Source organism: Theropithecus gelada, chromosome 3, assembly GCF_003255815.1.
Source record: "Theropithecus gelada isolate Dixy chromosome 3, Tgel_1.0, whole genome shotgun sequence".
NCBI classification, from domain to species: domain Eukaryota; kingdom Metazoa; phylum Chordata; class Mammalia; order Primates; family Cercopithecidae; genus Theropithecus; species Theropithecus gelada.
In genome coordinates, this window is record NC_037670.1 from 98,436,229 (window position 1) to 98,453,737 (window position 17,509).

General features: G+C 33.4%; 1 protein-coding gene across 18 annotated transcripts in view; it reads left to right on the plus strand.

Moving 5' to 3' along the window:
- DGKB (diacylglycerol kinase beta) overlaps positions 1-17,509 on the plus strand; it is an 837,327-nt gene that overhangs the window by 628,499 nt on the left and 191,319 nt on the right. For all 18 annotated transcript variants that reach the window (XM_025380374.1, XM_025380383.1, XM_025380380.1 and 15 more), the window contains one exon: positions 11,247-11,337. In XM_025380374.1, the coding sequence (XP_025236159.1) occupies positions 11,247-11,337 (91 nt within the window). The remainder of the gene's footprint in view (positions 1-11,246; positions 11,338-17,509) is intronic.

Genomic DNA, 17,509 nt, shown 5'->3' on the forward strand with positions numbered 1-17,509 from the left:
AATAGAGAAAGAAGGAATCCTCCCTAACTCATTTTATGAGGCCAGCATCATCCTGATACCAAAGTCTGGCAGAAACACAACAAAAAAAGAGAATTTTAGACCAATATCCCTGATGAACATCAATGCGAAAATCCTCAATAAAATGCTGCCAAATCAAATCGAGCAGCACATCAAAAAGCTTATCCACCACTATCAAGTTGGCTTTATCCCTGGGATGCAAGGCTGGTTCAGCATACACAAATCAATAAACATAATCCATCACATAAACAGAACTAACAACAAAAACCATGATTATCTCCATAGATGCAGAAAAGGCCTTTGACAAAATTCAAGAGCCTTCATGCTAAAAACTCTCAATAAACTAGGTATTGATGGAACGTATCTCAAAATAATAGGAGCTGTTTATGACAAACCCACAGCCAATATCATACTGAATGGGCAAAAACTGGAAACATTCCTTTTGAAAACTGGCATAAGACAGGAATGTCCTCTCTCACCACTCCTATTCAACACAGTGTTGGAAGTTCTAGCCAGGGCAATCAGACAAGGATAAAGAAATGAACTTTATATTCTTACAGTCTCATACCTGTGCTTAAACAATTGATTGACTTAATGCATTCAATAAAGACCACTAAATAGGATGGGGGTGGTGGAGAGAGACAGGGAGGGAGAGGGGAGAGAGAGAGAGGGAGAGAGCCAAGAAAGTCAACTGGTGAATAGCAGAAAGGGGATGGGGGAACAAGCAATTCTTCCACTATTTGTTGCCTAGCTCAACATAGTCAGCTAGTATAATCCAGCTAGTTGTTTCTGCTGCCTAGGAAGGTTATTTAGGTTTTCCAGTGGGCACTGTCTTGATTATGTGATCATCCATAGTCCAGAGTCTCACTCTCATCTTGGTAAATGCAGAGACATAATTGAATCATGACACCCAGAAATGGTCAGGCTCTTATTCACTTGCTCAACTTTATCTACTATAAAATTTATATACCACTTAATGTATAGGGGAGGTGATGATAATTCCTTTCCAGGGATTCAGATACACAATTCCATAATTTAAAACATCCCATTAATGATATCAAAATCCATAGAAAGCCAAATTAACTTCCAGATTTCTTGGTTACTATGGAATTTCAGTAAAAGAACCTTTGGAAGGCCTAGCCAATTTCCTTTTAAGGAGAGCTCTCAACTTGCTTTTATTGTATACACACATACCATCTTGTGTATCTCCTTTATAGCACTTGATCTCAATTTATAGTAAATAATTTAATGTATTTTTTTCTAATACAAAGTAAGTGTTCTGCAGAGATTTTTTCTTGCATAAACATAATTCCAATTCTTATCACAGTACTGGACCTATAGTAAATGCTCAGATTGTTGAATAAATGAATTTATATTCTACTAGAAAGAGGGTTATGCTAACCTCCCCTGATATCCAAAGTCAGGAGTGGAAACGTGCTAATATGTGCATTTGTAGTGCCCTCTTATTTTTTAAGACTTATTGAAAACAATTTTTGTTGGAAACTTTTTATTTATGATTATTATTCAATTAAATAAACTACAGCTTTATGTGTATACAGGAACACATACCTTATTACATTTTGCTATCAGTTTTCACTAGGCTGTACATGTTCCTATTTATATTATAGAGAAATATCATATCTTAAATATTTTTGCAGATAATCTCAGACATCAAGGTATATTTTATTAATTCAAACACCACAAGGTGACTCTATTTGTGAAGTTATTGGATGTAGGATGGGGGAACATTAAAAGTGTCAACTTACTCACCACTCACTGGTCTATACAGACTTCACTGACAATGATAAAATATCAGATGCAAATTGGGAGTCTTCCAAAAAAGCAGCATTTTATGTTTTTTTTTTTTTTAATTATTTCACTCATGTGAGTGTGAAAATGACTCTTAGAAAATTTAGGGGGACAGCAAGTCAGACGAGGAAAGTATATTCAGTGATATTTGCGTATCTTGGCACAAGATATAAACAAGGAATTATGCTCAACAGAAATTCTCTACTTTACCTCCTTTATTTCAGCCACTACCAAGTTTCATATTTAGAAAAATAATATTGTATGAAAAATATATCACTTCATTTATGTTTTCTAGTATCTCAATAATATATGTGAAAATTCTCTTATAAAACATAATGGGTTATGTTTTGAGTGTGCTTTGGCTGCAAGTGACAGAATATACAAAATAAATAATGAGTCTATTTATAAATCTCTCATGAGTAGAAATTCAGAGACTATTTCATGGTTACTGATGAGCCAGTTCAGCTCTGTCCATCATCTGGGTCATCTCTGAGTTTACCTTGTCTTTTCCTTCATGGAGGCAAGATGGCTGCTTCATCTTCAGTTATTTTTCCTTCACAACATGCCAAAACAGGAAAAGAGAGGCAAAGCTTTTACTTTGTATATGTCTTGATCAGAGAAAAAAATCTTTCCTAGATGCCCACTGTATATTTCCCTTAGCTTCCATTAGTCAGCTCTAGGTTACATTGTCTTCTTTAGTTGGCTTATTTCAGAAGAGGGAAATAAAGACACTTAAACAGAAATATCAACAAAGGTGTCTTCTAATGATGAGCTTTCTGGCCTATAACATTTTCCTTATGGCTAAGGAAGAAAAGGTTCAAGTGATGCTGCATTCATTATTGTATATAATGAGAGACATTTGAGGAAAAAAAGCTAGGTGTCTTGAGCTAGATTTTGCTACTTTCCATGAAATATTGGAAGCATCACTTCTAAGCTCATTTGAGACAGTGCTATGATCTGTAACAGCAACAATTATTACTATCATACATTTCATTAAATCTTTCTAACAAATTTCTTAGGGACACTTTTATTATTATGAAACATTTATTTTTGTTTGTTTGTTTTTGAGACAGAGTTTCACTCTTGTTGCCCAGGCTAGAATGCAATGTCGCGACCTCAGCTCACTGCAACCTCCGCCTCCTGGGTTCAGTGATTCTCCTGCCTCAGCCTCCTGAGTAGCCGGGATTACAGGCACACGCCACCATGCCGGGCTAATTTTTGTATTTTTAGTAGAGACTGGGTTTCACCATGTTGGTCAGGCTGGTCTCAAACTCCTGACCTCGTGATCCGCCTACCTCCGCCTCCCAAAGTGCTGGGATTACAGGCATGAGCCACTAATAGTAAAGATTTAATTATTATTGAAATATATTCAATTCTCAACATGATTGGTTGTTTAAACATTTTATAGGTTTCATTTTACATTTCATATCATTATGAATTTATCACTGCTCTTAGGGACTTACTTTGTGTACCTTTTTGGTATGACTCTGCAATGTGGGATCACTACTGCTTATATACTTTTTCCATTTTCATTGTTAATTAGTTCTAATGTATAATACAAATAGAGAACAAGAGAACATTTAGGTAAGAAATAATTAGTATTGGCCGGGCGCGGTGGCTCAAGCCTGTAATCCCAGCACTTTGGGAGGCCGAGACGGGCGGATCACGAGGTCAGGAGATCGAGACCATCCTGGCTAACACGGTGAAACCCCGTCTCTATTAAATACAAAAAAACTAGCCGGGCGAGGTGGCGGGCGCCTGTAGTCCCAGCTACTTGGGAGGCTGAGGCCGGAGAATGGCGTGAACCCGGGAGGCGGAGCTTGCAGTGAGCTGAGATCCGGCCACTGCACTCCAGCCTGGGTGACAGAGCGAGACTCCGTCTCAAAAAAAAAAAAAAAAAAAAGAAATAATTAGTATTATGATAGAAAATTCTTATATATCAAAACACTTAAATAACCATGCTTTTTCCATAGGAAATTGTTGAAATAATTAAAAACTAAAATATTTCATCTTTGGGTGCATCCTTCTCATACACTTATATATATAAAAAAAGTTTCTTTACTCCTGTAAAAGTAATTCAGGTTAAAAATTATAGTTTTAGAATATCCATCTTTTCTTTTACAAACTAAGATGGAGTATCATATGATTCTCTCTGAAGTTTCTATAGCTTCTTTCATTGTCTCCCTGGGACTTAACAAGCACATCTTATGAATGAGCATTAGATACAAGCATTTTTATATGTCATTTGAATAAATTTATATCTCTACCTGTCATCTGGAAATATGAAAAATGTTTGCTTTCTTCGATATGAATATTACATGTCGCCACTGCAGTGATTATAGCTGTGTTTCCTCCTTATAAAATAATATTGTCAACATTATTCTCTTACTCCAAAAACAGTACACATTTCTATGAACAAAAAAGCCTGGGTTTAGGGGTTTAAATAAAATGGAGTTCTTTCTATAACATGTATAGAATTTAGGGTCACTTCCACCACTAATGTGTTCATATGAATAGTAATTGCCATAAAATTGTAGTTTCAAGTTTCTACGAGCAAGTACATAACTTTTTATATACTTAAATTTGATACTATAATTTTTACAAATTTGAGTGAAAGTTCCCATTCATGCCACTATTACATACTTTGAGCAACCTTTTTCATAACTCTTTATTGGTGATTTATAGTTGCCAATAAAAAAAATTACATTGCTGATTTTATTCAACTGGGCCAGGACTTAGTTCTTAACAAATACCTATGGCCATAGTTCATACAGATGACATTTAATTTCCCAGGGGACTTCAAGAAGTGATGAAAAACAAACTACAAATGTATCCTCCCTTTCCTTCTGCACTGACCTAGGGCTCCTTTGCCCACCAGGCCCCCTGTGCCCTGCCAACATTCTGCCTGCTGCAGCTGCTCTGGGAGTGCTTTTCCCTCCCTGAACTGCAGCTTTCAGAAACTGCTCATTCACTGGTGAATCAGGTCCCACCGGGGCCCTTCCATTTGACTTGTGGTGTATTTTTTAAAGTGATACCTCACTACATTTAGGAATAGATGAGTAACCCTATAACCCATGTTTAGTGTAATGTTTCTTGGCAATGAAAAAGTGAATAAAACCGAATTGATTCTATGACATAAATGAACCACTTGAAACACTTACTCTGCAGTATTACTATAAGTCAACATTTCCCATTAACCACCATAGTTAAGCAAGTCCAAATTCCTGCTATGCTTCAAGGGTATGGCATAGAATTATGAGACTGAGTTTTAGTACTAAAATAAAGTTATTGCATAACATAGTTAAAAACTATGTTCTCCATGAGAAAATTATTTTAAAACCAGATTTGAAATGAACTTAAAATATTTTAATAACAGAAAAAAAGTAAAAACAATGAATTAAAAAGATGGTATTTCTGAAACATCCTTAGTAATTAAATATTTAATTTCATTTTAACTAAACTACTTAGAATATTATTGTTTTTATTTGAAAAGCAAATATCAAAAGAGATTTATTTTCTCCTCTGTTGAGCATGTTAAAATCACTTAGTTAAGGATGCTTGAAAATGAGTTCAGTGTCTAGTAGAAGTCTTTCTGTTTCATACATAATAAATTATCTTCCTGTGCCACCTAAATCCCCACTAAATACATGAAAAATAATAAAACAAATGCACCTGTAAGATAAAAATATGACTTCTCAGAGTAATTTCACTAAGTTAAAACTTTTCGTTTGCTTATGACTTTTAAGCCTTCTACAGTGAGACAAATGAGATAATTTCATAGCCCTCTGTATGTTACATCTTTGTTAGAAATGAGTTTCATGTCTGATTAGGTAACTTTGTATTCTTTTTGGAAAATGCACTGGTACTTTAGTTTCATTTGTTTGTTTTGTTTTATGTTTGCTGCATTAACGTTACTAAGCCAATGAAAGCCAAAATAAAAGACATGTAAGGCAGGAAGAAAAACTCCAAGGAAAATATATTGCTGGAAATTAAATTACCCATTTGAAAGTTAAAAACTTGAAGAACTGAATATTAACTAAATTTCATAGCAACAAGGATTTTGCTTGAACAAAGTCTCTGATAGTTCAGATTACTCAGGACATGTAAAAGAAACAAAATTACAGTTAGTATGAAAATGCCAGGTAAATGGGAGCAAATTTCTTCATCTTTACCTTACTATCTGGTAGCCAAGCACTTTAAGCATGAAATGGAAACTTGTAGATTTGCAATTACATTCATTGGCATAGGGTTTACTATGTCAATTCAAATAATAATTACATGAATAACTTTTTGTGAGATTTATAGGACCTTTGTTACTATCTTTGGAGTCACAAAATCTGTCCAGGAATACGATAAACCTGACTTTGCTGTGACCATTTCACAGTAGGTTAAATGTCCAGTTGCCATATTCTTAAAGCCCAAAGCTATGTTTTCACTGACAAATTTGAGTTTGAATTATTTGGATCATTTTCTAATGTGAGCCATAAAAGCAGATAGCATAAATGCTTAAATGTGCTTTTTTGCATTTCTACAACCTAAAACCAGTTTGGTTGAAAAAAAAAATAAAATTTAACAGCCTTTAATTTGTCATGTGGAATCTGATACCATGTGCATTTTATTACCTCCATATATTTATCTAAGTGAAACATAAAATGGTTGTAATAATGGAGAATTTAAAGTAGCTTTGGCACATGAGCAGTAATGCTAACTAATATGGTGAATAAGGGCTGAATGTAAATTCTCAGAATTTCTGTTTCTTGTGATATGTTTGCTAAAGTGAGTATATCTTGGATAACTGATAGAAACACACATAATCCTAATTAAGCTGTGAAGAAGTTTGATGGACATAATGTAAATACAGGGAATAATCATTTCTATACAAGCCAAAGCCTTGTGTGTGTGTATATATATATATATAGTTTAATTTTCAAACTATAATACAGTGTACATTAAATCACAGAACCTGCCAAAATATAAACCCATTATCTCTTTGTATGCTGAATTAAGACTCTGGTATTCTCATCTATGCATTCAGAGATAATCTACGTATGGCATATATCAGTATAATCAAATATCACCAGTTCCTATTGATTCTACCTCATTTATAGCTCTTGAATTGAACCCTTTTCCATTTCTGTTGCCATTTGGTTAGGCCTTCAATTATATTTTATATGAATTATTCCAATAACTACAGTTCTCTTAATGAGACCAGCATTTCAACCCTCCAGCCCATTTTTGTGTTTTTGCCAGATTTGTTTGCCCATAAAACAAAGTTCACCATGTCACCCCTCTGCTAATAAACTTCTGTCAGCTTCTTCTTAATCCATAAGATCAAGTCTAAAACCATTAACTTGACTTACGTGTTCTGAAACAGACCCTCCCACACTTGTTAGTCTGTATTCAGCCTACTCTTAAAATCATACAGCACTCCCAAAGGTGCACAGAACTTGTCTATTCTTCCTTCTCTGCTTGCCTTCTACTACTTATTCATTCACATGCTACCTTTTATTCTAAAGCTTGCAGGACTCTTGAGATAAAATTAGTTGAATCATTGAAGTGTGTTCCTCCTACAATAGTTGGCTCATATTTCATTTAGAAATTATATTTATTATATTTTATAATAGACCAATGTTTTTATGTTCAGCTTTATTGAAGTACAAATCACCTGAAAATTACATATATTCAAGATTTTTTTTACTATTTTTTTATTTTAGTCATTCTGATAAGTGTGGGGTGATATTTCATTGTGGTTTTAACTTGTATTTCTCTAAAAGCTAATGTTGCTGAGCATCTTTACACTTTTTTTTTTTTCCGTCTGTATATCTATTTTGGTGAAATGTCTGTTTATGTCTTTTCTTTCTTTCTAATTAAATTGTTTGGGTTGTTTTTACTGTCAAATCATCAGAGTTCTCTATATATTCTAAATATTAGTCCTTTGCTATGATGCATTCATACCTTATACTACTACTCCGTGATAAAAGAAACTGTTGATACATGAAACAACTTGGATGAATCTAAGTGAGAAATTCAAATGCCAAAATTTGCTTATTATATAAGTCCACTTATATCTGTTCTTGAAATAAAAAAAAATATATAGAACTGGATGACAGATTAGCGGTCGTCAGAGTAAAGGAGGGAGTGGGGGCAAGTGGAAGTGGATGTGGTTATAAAAGGGCAACATGAGGGAACCTAAGGGAACCTTGTGGTGATGGGAATGTTCTGCATCTTGACTGTGTCAATGTCAGCACTGTGGTTGTCCTGTTGTACTAGTTTGCAAGATATTTTCATTGGGGGAAACTGTAATGGGCACATTGGACTCCTCTGTGTTACTTTTTACAACTGCACCTGAATTTAAAATTATCTCAAAATAATGTCTACTTATTATTCTCCAGCTTTATTAAGGTATAATTTACAAATAAAAATTGTATATATTCAAGATGTACATTATGTTTTCATATATTGTGAAATAATTATCACAATGAAGCTAATTACATATCCATCACTTCATAAAGTAACTTTTTGTGGTGAGAATACTTAAAATCTACTTTTCTAGTTAATTTCAAATATATAATACATTATTTTCCCCCTTGCTACCATACATTAATTATAGCCATCATACTGTACATTAGGTCTCCAAAACTTACTCATCTTATAACTGTAAGTTTGTATCCTTTGACCAACATTTCCTTATTTCCCCCCATCCTTGACCCCTGATAACCATAGTTGTACTCTTTGCTTCTATGTATTTGACTTTTTTAAATTCTGCATATAAGTGAGATCATGCAAGATTTGTCTTTATGTTCTGGTTTCCTTCACTTAGCATAAGGTCCAAGAAGTTCATCTATGTTGCAACAAATGGCAGGATCTCCTTTTTTAAGGCTGAATAATATTCTGGGGGGTGTGTATGTGTGTGTGTGCGTGCGTGTGTACATATATCCATTGACAGACTCTTAGGTTGTTCATTCATCTTGGTGATTGTGAATAATGCTTCAATGAACATAGGAGTGCAGACACTTCTTTGAGGTACTGATTTCATTTCTTTGGGGTATATATACAGAAGAGAGATTGCTGGATCATATGGTGGTTCTATTTTTTAATTTTTTTAGGAAACTTAGTACTGTTTTCCATAATGGCTATAGAAATTTATATTCTCACCAACAGTATACAAATGTTCCCTTTTCTCCACACCCTTGCCAGTAATTGTTATCTGAGGTGTTTTTGAAAACAGCCATCCTAACAAAAAAAGAGGTGATATCTACTTGTGGTTTTGAGACAGTACAGGGAAGAGACTCAGTCCTGGCAAATAATGGACATAATAACCAAGATCCCAGCGAGCCTCACATGTCCAGGCATACTCCCTCCACTACCTTCCTGCCTCCCTTAACAAACTGATATGCCTATAAATTTATAACATTCTGAGCTCCTTGAGGACAAAGGTAACTGCATTTATATTTGTATCTTTAGTGCTTAACACAGTGAATATTCTCATTAAACTTTTGTTGAATGAATGAATGAATCCTGGAAGATCTGGAGAAAAGAATAACACAAAAATGTTATTAGGAAGTTGCTGAATATAGAAAGACTATTCCAACAGTCATAACGTATTCATTAAGAATGTCTTCAGACCTCTTTGTATAAACCAATCTTTTTCTCACCATCTACAGAATGATATGTTTTTCATCAGAATGATAAATCTCAATAGTAAAATATTTTAATTTTACATGACTTCAGTGTATAAATTTACAAAAGAATATCGATTCTATAAAATAGACATTTACATTAATTTAATATAGACGCATATGTAGATACAGGCCCATAGATCTTGTCATTAAATGTTTACCTCCTACCGATCTCACTAGCTATCATCTATTTACATCTGCTCACATATATGAAATCAGGCCATAAACTAAGTCAAATATTCTCTAGAAAAGATTAAAGATTCATGGTGCTAGAATACTATGAAACTTATACTGACCTTCAGATTACTGGCCTGAATATGACTGATTAATGAAGGGATTGTGAATTTTGTAAGCAAATAAAACCTTGTGAGAGCCTAAACATTATTGACTATGTTTAGATAGATAATATAACATTACTTTGTATTTTATAATTTTATATCAGAGAACTCTGCATAATAATAAGCACTCTATTGGGTTTAACATAGCATAATAATAGGCACTCTATTAGGTTTAATGTCATTTTCCGAACCAATAATAGGCCTGAATTAAGTAGTAAGGCCCTTGCCAAATGTCTTTTTAATTGTCAAAATGTTTTACATTCTAATGTAAGAAGCAGATATCAATATTTATAAGTCAAACAGAATACTTCAATTTGATATGAGAGACATACTCGAATACCATAACAAAAACTTCTTTGTTTCATTTCTATGTGTGAAAATGTCTGTCACTTACATGTATTGTCTTCTAATTGAGGGCATGATCACTATTAGAATTATGTATAATCAAATATTGCATTTTTTCACAAGAACAAAGTTTCAAATCCAATACTAGATAATATAAAAATCTATTTGACCTTTGTAAAATTACATTCAGTGATAACAAATTTAATTACCTCATATAAAAAGCCAAAAATATCATCAAGTCATAGAAGAAAATAAATTTTGAGTCTTTTACTTTAAGATTAAATACTGAAATTATTTTAATTATATTTTCTTTGCAACTTTTATTGATATAATATTATTATATTCTTAGTTTTTTTATTCTATATTAGTTCTTGAAAAAACTAAAAACACTTTATGCTGTATCATAATTTCCCACTATTGCACACTCTTCACTTGTTGCCTAAGAACAAGCTAAGGCCGGGCGCGGTGGCTCAAGCCTGTAATCCCAGCACTTTGGGAGGCCGAGGCGGGTGGATCACGAGGTCAGGAGATCGAGACTATCCTGGCTAACATGGTGAAACCCCGTCTCTACTAAAAATACAAAAAACTAGCCGGGCGTGGTGGCGGGCGTCTGTAGTCCCAGCTACTTGGGAGGCTGAGGCGGGAGAATGGCGTGAACCCGGGAGGCGGAGCTTGCAGTGAGCCGAGATCAGGCCACTGCACTCCAGCCTGGGAGACACAGCGAGACTCCGTCTCAAAAAAAAAAAAAAAAAAAAAAAAAGAACAAGCTAAGAATCATGAGCATTAAAACCATTTTTTAAAATGTAATGAACCAATAAAAAATTAAAGGTGCACTTGAGTCTGCTAGATCAACACATTCTTATAATCCCCTCAAGGCCATCATACAGTTTGGCATCAACATTAAAGCTTTGAAAATTATATGACCATCTATTACATTTTAGATGTCACATGTCCTCAGACCTTTTCTATTATAACACAAGACAGAGTTACACCATTTTTTAAAAGATCCCTCTGTTATTGATAGTTGTCTAAGGTGCTTCTTCCTTTTCTTTTTCAGAATGAAGAATAAATTTTGGTACTTTGAGTTTGGCACATCTGAAACTTTCTCAGCCACCTGCAAGAAGCTACATGAATCTGTAGAAATAGAAGTAAGAAAAAAATGAATTCTCTTTTGTAATACAATGAAATGGCTTGAGCTTGGTTGTTAGTATGTTTGCATTGGAGCCCATGGAATGAAATATATATTAGCAATCCACAGAGACTTACTCAAGATTTTAAATTGTCATTTCTTTCACTCATTTGGAATATAGCACTATCTGACATATTAAAGTTAAGTGTAGATATGGGTTGTTTTATGATAGTATAAAAGAATGAGAAGTGGAACACAACTTTGGAAATCGATGCAGTTGTTACTGGGCATAGTGCAGCTAGAAAGGTGTAAGATAAAAGCAGCTGAAAAGAAAAAAGTTGCAGAATACATAAAAAATATTATTTTCGGGTCTCAATATCGTATAACCTTTAAAACACGGTTTGCTAAAATTGTACTTACTTTTATGAATAAAGGTTAAAAAGTATACTTTTCCATTCCATTCCCATTCATTAACTAGGTTTTCTCAGTTCCCAAGGTTGCCATTTCCCCATTACATTTATAGAAAGTGGAAATGCCAAGAAAGAGAGCAAAGATAGCAAGAAAAGACACATTTTAAAAAGACTTGGAGCAAATAGGTCTATAAAAAAAAAGACACTGTAGGACTCAAAATTTTGGAGAAATATTATAAAAGAAAATGACTGCGTTATATTGAGAGATTTTTAGGGGTCAAAGAAAAAAGAAAAGTTGTATCTTGATAAATGATAAAGACAAAACCAGAAGAACAGAATTATGAAACATGAACACTTAATGACTAGTTGATATAAATTAAGAAACATTGGCTTCAACGCTTTTCATTTTAAAAATAAATGCAAAAATTTGCTACTGATACTTAAATCATTAGTTGCTTATATTCAGGTAATAAGTTTGGTAAACAGAAGTAGTTATGGACCACATAATGGCCTGACTGGGTTCTTCATTATCCTAACTTTCCAATTTGCTGTTAATAATACTACTACTCTCAGTGTAACCTTTTAGCACTTTTATCTCATCATGATTGGTAAATACAATTAAGTATTAGAATTGATGGTCACTGAATGGGAACAAACCCTTCATAACGGGATCAGATCATAACCTTTGAAAGGAACACAATAACAGAGGTGAAGGATTTGGGTTCAACATGGACTTTCTGTTATTACTATTTAGGATGATATATCTGTGTATATGTATGATATATGTACACATATAACTGTATACAAAAATGATATATATAACACATATATAACTATATACATGTATATCTATGTAACTATATATGTACTACAGTTACATATTTAGTTATATATTATATATGACATATAACTACATAGTTAAATATTTAGTATATATAGTTATGTGTCATATGTATTGTTATATACATATAAATATTTATGTGTATATATATTCAATAAAATATATAGATTCCCCCTTTACTCTGAGAATCATTATTTTTTAAAAAACCTGCTTTATATACTAGATTTTGAGTATTTCTTAACCTCAAAAATTATGCTCAAATACAATTTGCAGCAGAAGGTGAAAAGTTTTAGAAAAATTAGAAGTATGGCTTTGGTTGAATGTACATGGAGATCCTGAATCCTCCTGCACCTCCCTTTACTTTATTCTACCCTTGAGCACAGATTGAAAAGCCATTGATCTATAAAATAAGATTCTATGTGTCACAAAGTAAAAAAACAAACAAACAAACAAAAATCTTTTAGTGTTGTATTTACAGCAAAATATTTTGAATGAAAATACATTTGAAAATGGTGATTTGTAATGTGATAAATAATGATAAAATTAAGTGGTTTTGATCCACAGAGCTTGAGATCTTAAACTATTTAGAATGTTCTCCAAGAAATCTGGGCCTACAGAACTAAGTTATGTTTCTTGGAGTGCTGTTTCCACTTACTCTCTCAGCCTGGCCTTCTAGCTCTGCATCCCTGGCTTATTTTGGGTGCTATTACATAATATTTATAAATCACAGCTGGCACTGTGTGCATGCCCCCTTGTATTTTTGCATATCTTGGGGTGTGTGTGTGTGTGTGTGTGTGTGTGTATGAATAGCAAGGCAAAATCTGCTTCTCTGCTCACTTTTTAATGAATCCTGTCTATCATATTAGCAGAATATGCCTTTCTACCCTCAAGGTTAGTTTATAATTAAATATAACAAAAACAGCAATTCGAAGATTTGATTCTGTTTGTTGTTGCTTCCTATTTGTCCTAAAATTATACCTACTATGGTTTGAAAAATATATAACAGAATAAACTACTTCAGTAAAAACAGAACCTCCAGCAATAGATACGTGTTTTATAGGCAGCTTTTTCAAAATCAAACTCTCTTTTGTGTGTCTTTTTTATTTAATATTTCTCTTTCACATATGAGTTCCTTCGAAAGAGGGCAAACATTTGGGTTGATATGAATATCATGGAATAACAGTTAAGATTTACCTATTATTAACTGCTTCACAGGTGATGCTAAACAATGCACATATATTATTTGATTTAGTCTTCATCAAAACCTTATGATACGATTATATCTCCACTGCAGAGATAAACATTTTCTTCAGTAATTTAAGAGAAATAAGAATTATGTTGCTGCCACAATCTTTAAATCTAATGAGCAAATTGATTGAAAAATATATATATTTACACATATATGTAGAGTTAATGATACATAAAGTAGAATTTTTTAAAGATATTCATTTATCTTCTAACTTTATTACAAAAGATAAAAATAAATTTTTTAAAGTTACAAGAAAATATTTTAAAATCAATGTTTATATTAAAGTATTTGGGTGGGGGTGAAATGTGTGCCCAAGAAACTTAGGTCAGCATTTGGAATTGAAGATACAGAGTTCATGAATGTTTAGTTTGCTCAGGGTACTGGGGAAAGCTAATGAGAGAATAAGAAAGCCTATTCTATAGATATTTCAGTCTTTTGGTTGACGGGGAGACTGGGAAAGATGGTAAATTTTAAAGCCAAGAATTTCCATCCCAAAATACTGATTTATTGTAATTATTAAATACCCCTAGAAACCTAAATGATCTTGAGAATTAATAAATGGCATGAGTAGCATCAAAAACACAAAATAAATTAGCAGAATTCAAAAGACAATTGCTCAGTAACCTGGAAAACAGAGTTCTTAAGGCAATAGCCAGAATTCCCAAGCACAGTCTCTGCCCCATGTGTCCTAATACCGAAATTACCTATAAAATAAAGTTTTAGGTTTCATCGAGTAAAAATAGAAATTTTTATCTGATATAGACATAGAATCAGACCCACTATGGAAAAAAATTACAGTTTATCATTAATTGTATCTCATCACATTTACCATCCATACTCCAAAGTTCTTCACATGTTTTAAATAGTCCTATCAACTGACATGTTAAATGGATCTGAGACACTAAAGTCACATATAAAGCTTGTTTTTAACACCTCTGTACAATGTGACTCAGGACTCATTTATTCATGGATTAAAACACATTGGCAGAGAAACTGAAACTGTCTTCTTTTCTTTTAGATAAATTTGTCTCTGGAATAAGATCTTCCATTTTAAAACTGAAAAGAGTGGACAATGGCATCACAGCCTTGCACTCTATAAATAGCTCCCATAGTACTATATGTTAACGACCTTTTTTCTACCTAATAAAAATACTCAGGATTTATTGACTAACTGAGGCTGTTAGCTTTTAAGCTTTTATATTCTTTTCCTCTGTAGCTACCTTTTTAAAAGTCATAAATCTCAAAGGGAATGAAAATATTATCTGACACAGTACTATAACTTGTTTATATTTCATAGCCTTCACCTCAGCTTTTATTTTCATGCACTCAACTGGTGTGCTACAATTACTGGTCTCCATCAGAACCAGCACTGAAATTTTCCAGACTAATGAACATAATGTTAAAGCAAACAGAGGAAGGTAGCCTGGGGTCAAGAACAAGTGGAAACAAATCATTAATAAATAGCAATTTATTTAAGTACATTGTCCTGCTCTCAAAGGAACGTCAATGTTCTTCATCAGTCCTTGTTCTTTGCGACTCTTTCAGAATTTTTTTTTCACTTCTCAGAGAGCTACTTACTCTGTTTCCCTAAAACTAAACATGACAAGACTCTGAAGAGTGAAAACATGAATAATGGCATACACTGATGGTTTTCAATTGTCACATGTAACTCAGCTGGTTCAATTTTTTTTTTTTTTTTTTTTTTTTTTTTTTAAAAAGAAGCCTCTTTGCAACATGCTCTCCTTTTCTGCAGATGAACAAAGGAATCCTCCTTCACTAATTCTGAAAGTAACTTGTCACAGTGGGGTTCTAAGGCCTAGTCAAATAATTGTCTTAGTGTACTACCTGCTGTGTTCAATATTGAGTGAAAATGGAAGCCAGGCCCCGACTCCAGCTTATTTCATGATTCTTCTGTTATTTAAATGATTTTAGTCAGTTTGGGGGAAGCCAGACCTTTATAAATTAACAGCAGGGAAATACCAAAGGTGTCAGATTGCATATTTATCATCTTTTTCGTGTAATACTTAAATATGTATTAAGAAGTGACTGACATAAATTAGGCAGATTTCAGAAGCCACAGGCCGTGGCTTGTAGAGGACCCCCTTCTGCTTGACATTTCATCCTTGTCAAAGATCAAATTATTTTAATTTAGGCTGCAAATTATAAGGAATGAAGACTTCTTTGTGGGAATTCCCTGTGGTAATCTGACTTTTGTTGTTACTGCTGCTTGTCAGTGTGCAAAAGATATAATATGCATGCAAATAAGGTTAAAAAATATGTACTATCTAATTATCCAGCCAGTACATTCCACTTGAAGACAGTGGGAGGCCTGACACACAGTATGTGTTTGATTCATTGAGGCCTGCAGGGTATTTACACAAGATTACTTTTAATTATGAAATTAATATCTGTTTATCTAGAATATATAGCGGTAAGTGAGTATACACATGACCAGAATTCTTTAGTAAAAAGAAATCATCTTAATTTAGCACAAGAAAAGGAGGAAAAAAGCACTGCTTTCTGGGGGGGGAAAAAAAAAAGCATCATCCAGATCTTGGTTTCGCCCTCATTGAAACAAATTAAATGAAAACTTGGCACTTTCTCTAGAATTTGTTTCTACCCCTGCCAAGGAGTCTCAAGATGTGTTTCTTTATTTCACAGTTTTTATTTTTCGGTGAACAAGATGCAATCCTAGCTTCAGTATGATGAGGCGAATGTGGAAAAAGAGAGGGCTTTTTTTGTTTTGTTTTGTTTATTTTTCATCATTTTCATGGAACGCTGTGTCTTCTGAGTTCAAAAATCATGACTGCCATGAGAAATGATGAAGTTAGTGTCAATAGCTTTTTCTGTACTAAGACATGGCAAATGAAATAATGCCACTGCAAATATATTTCAGTTTAGGAAATGCATATCCCTCCCAAAATTCTTTAAAAAACAAAGTGCTTTTATCTCTTTTCATATTCACTTATAATTGACAATGGGATAATTTCTAGAATGTATAATAATAACTAGCATTTTAGAGAAGACAAATGAATAAATAGTAATTTTAAAAATACAGAATAGTTTTGTCACTGTCCACATATGTCCATTAGTGGAAATGAATGGAAAATCCAAAAAACTAAAAAGTGACCGCTCTGAATATAACAAAACATTGTTAGTGAATTTTACATTTTTCATAATCACCAGGGTGTTTTGTCACTAGGAATTTAAGAAAAATTGGGCTGATTAACCTTCTTTCTTTTTAAACCCATTTTTGCAGCAGCTATAAAATCATGCTGGATTGAAGGTCTTTTAACTGCTACTCCTATTTCCCTCACTCAATCTGCCCGGTCCTCCATATTCATTTGGACAACTGTGCCTCTCATGGCCTTTGACATCTGCTTAGGACTTCATCTAGTCCAAGAAGTCATCCTTGGTAAATTCAGTGTGATTGAAATCTCTTAGAATCACTGTTTTGAATTTTACTTTTTTTTTTTAAACAAAAGTCTTTTAAGCTACTTCTTTCTCTGCCCCAAAGGTGTGAGACCAGGAGGCATCAATTTTGTTTCTTTACTTTCCCCCAATAGTACCTTGCAGTGTGTTCCACATAGGGGCAGTCATCACAATTTCTTCCTAAAATTTGACCATAGTTTCCAGAATTAACCTTTGTGTAATACATTAGAAACCTGCAGCTGGTCAAATATATATGCAG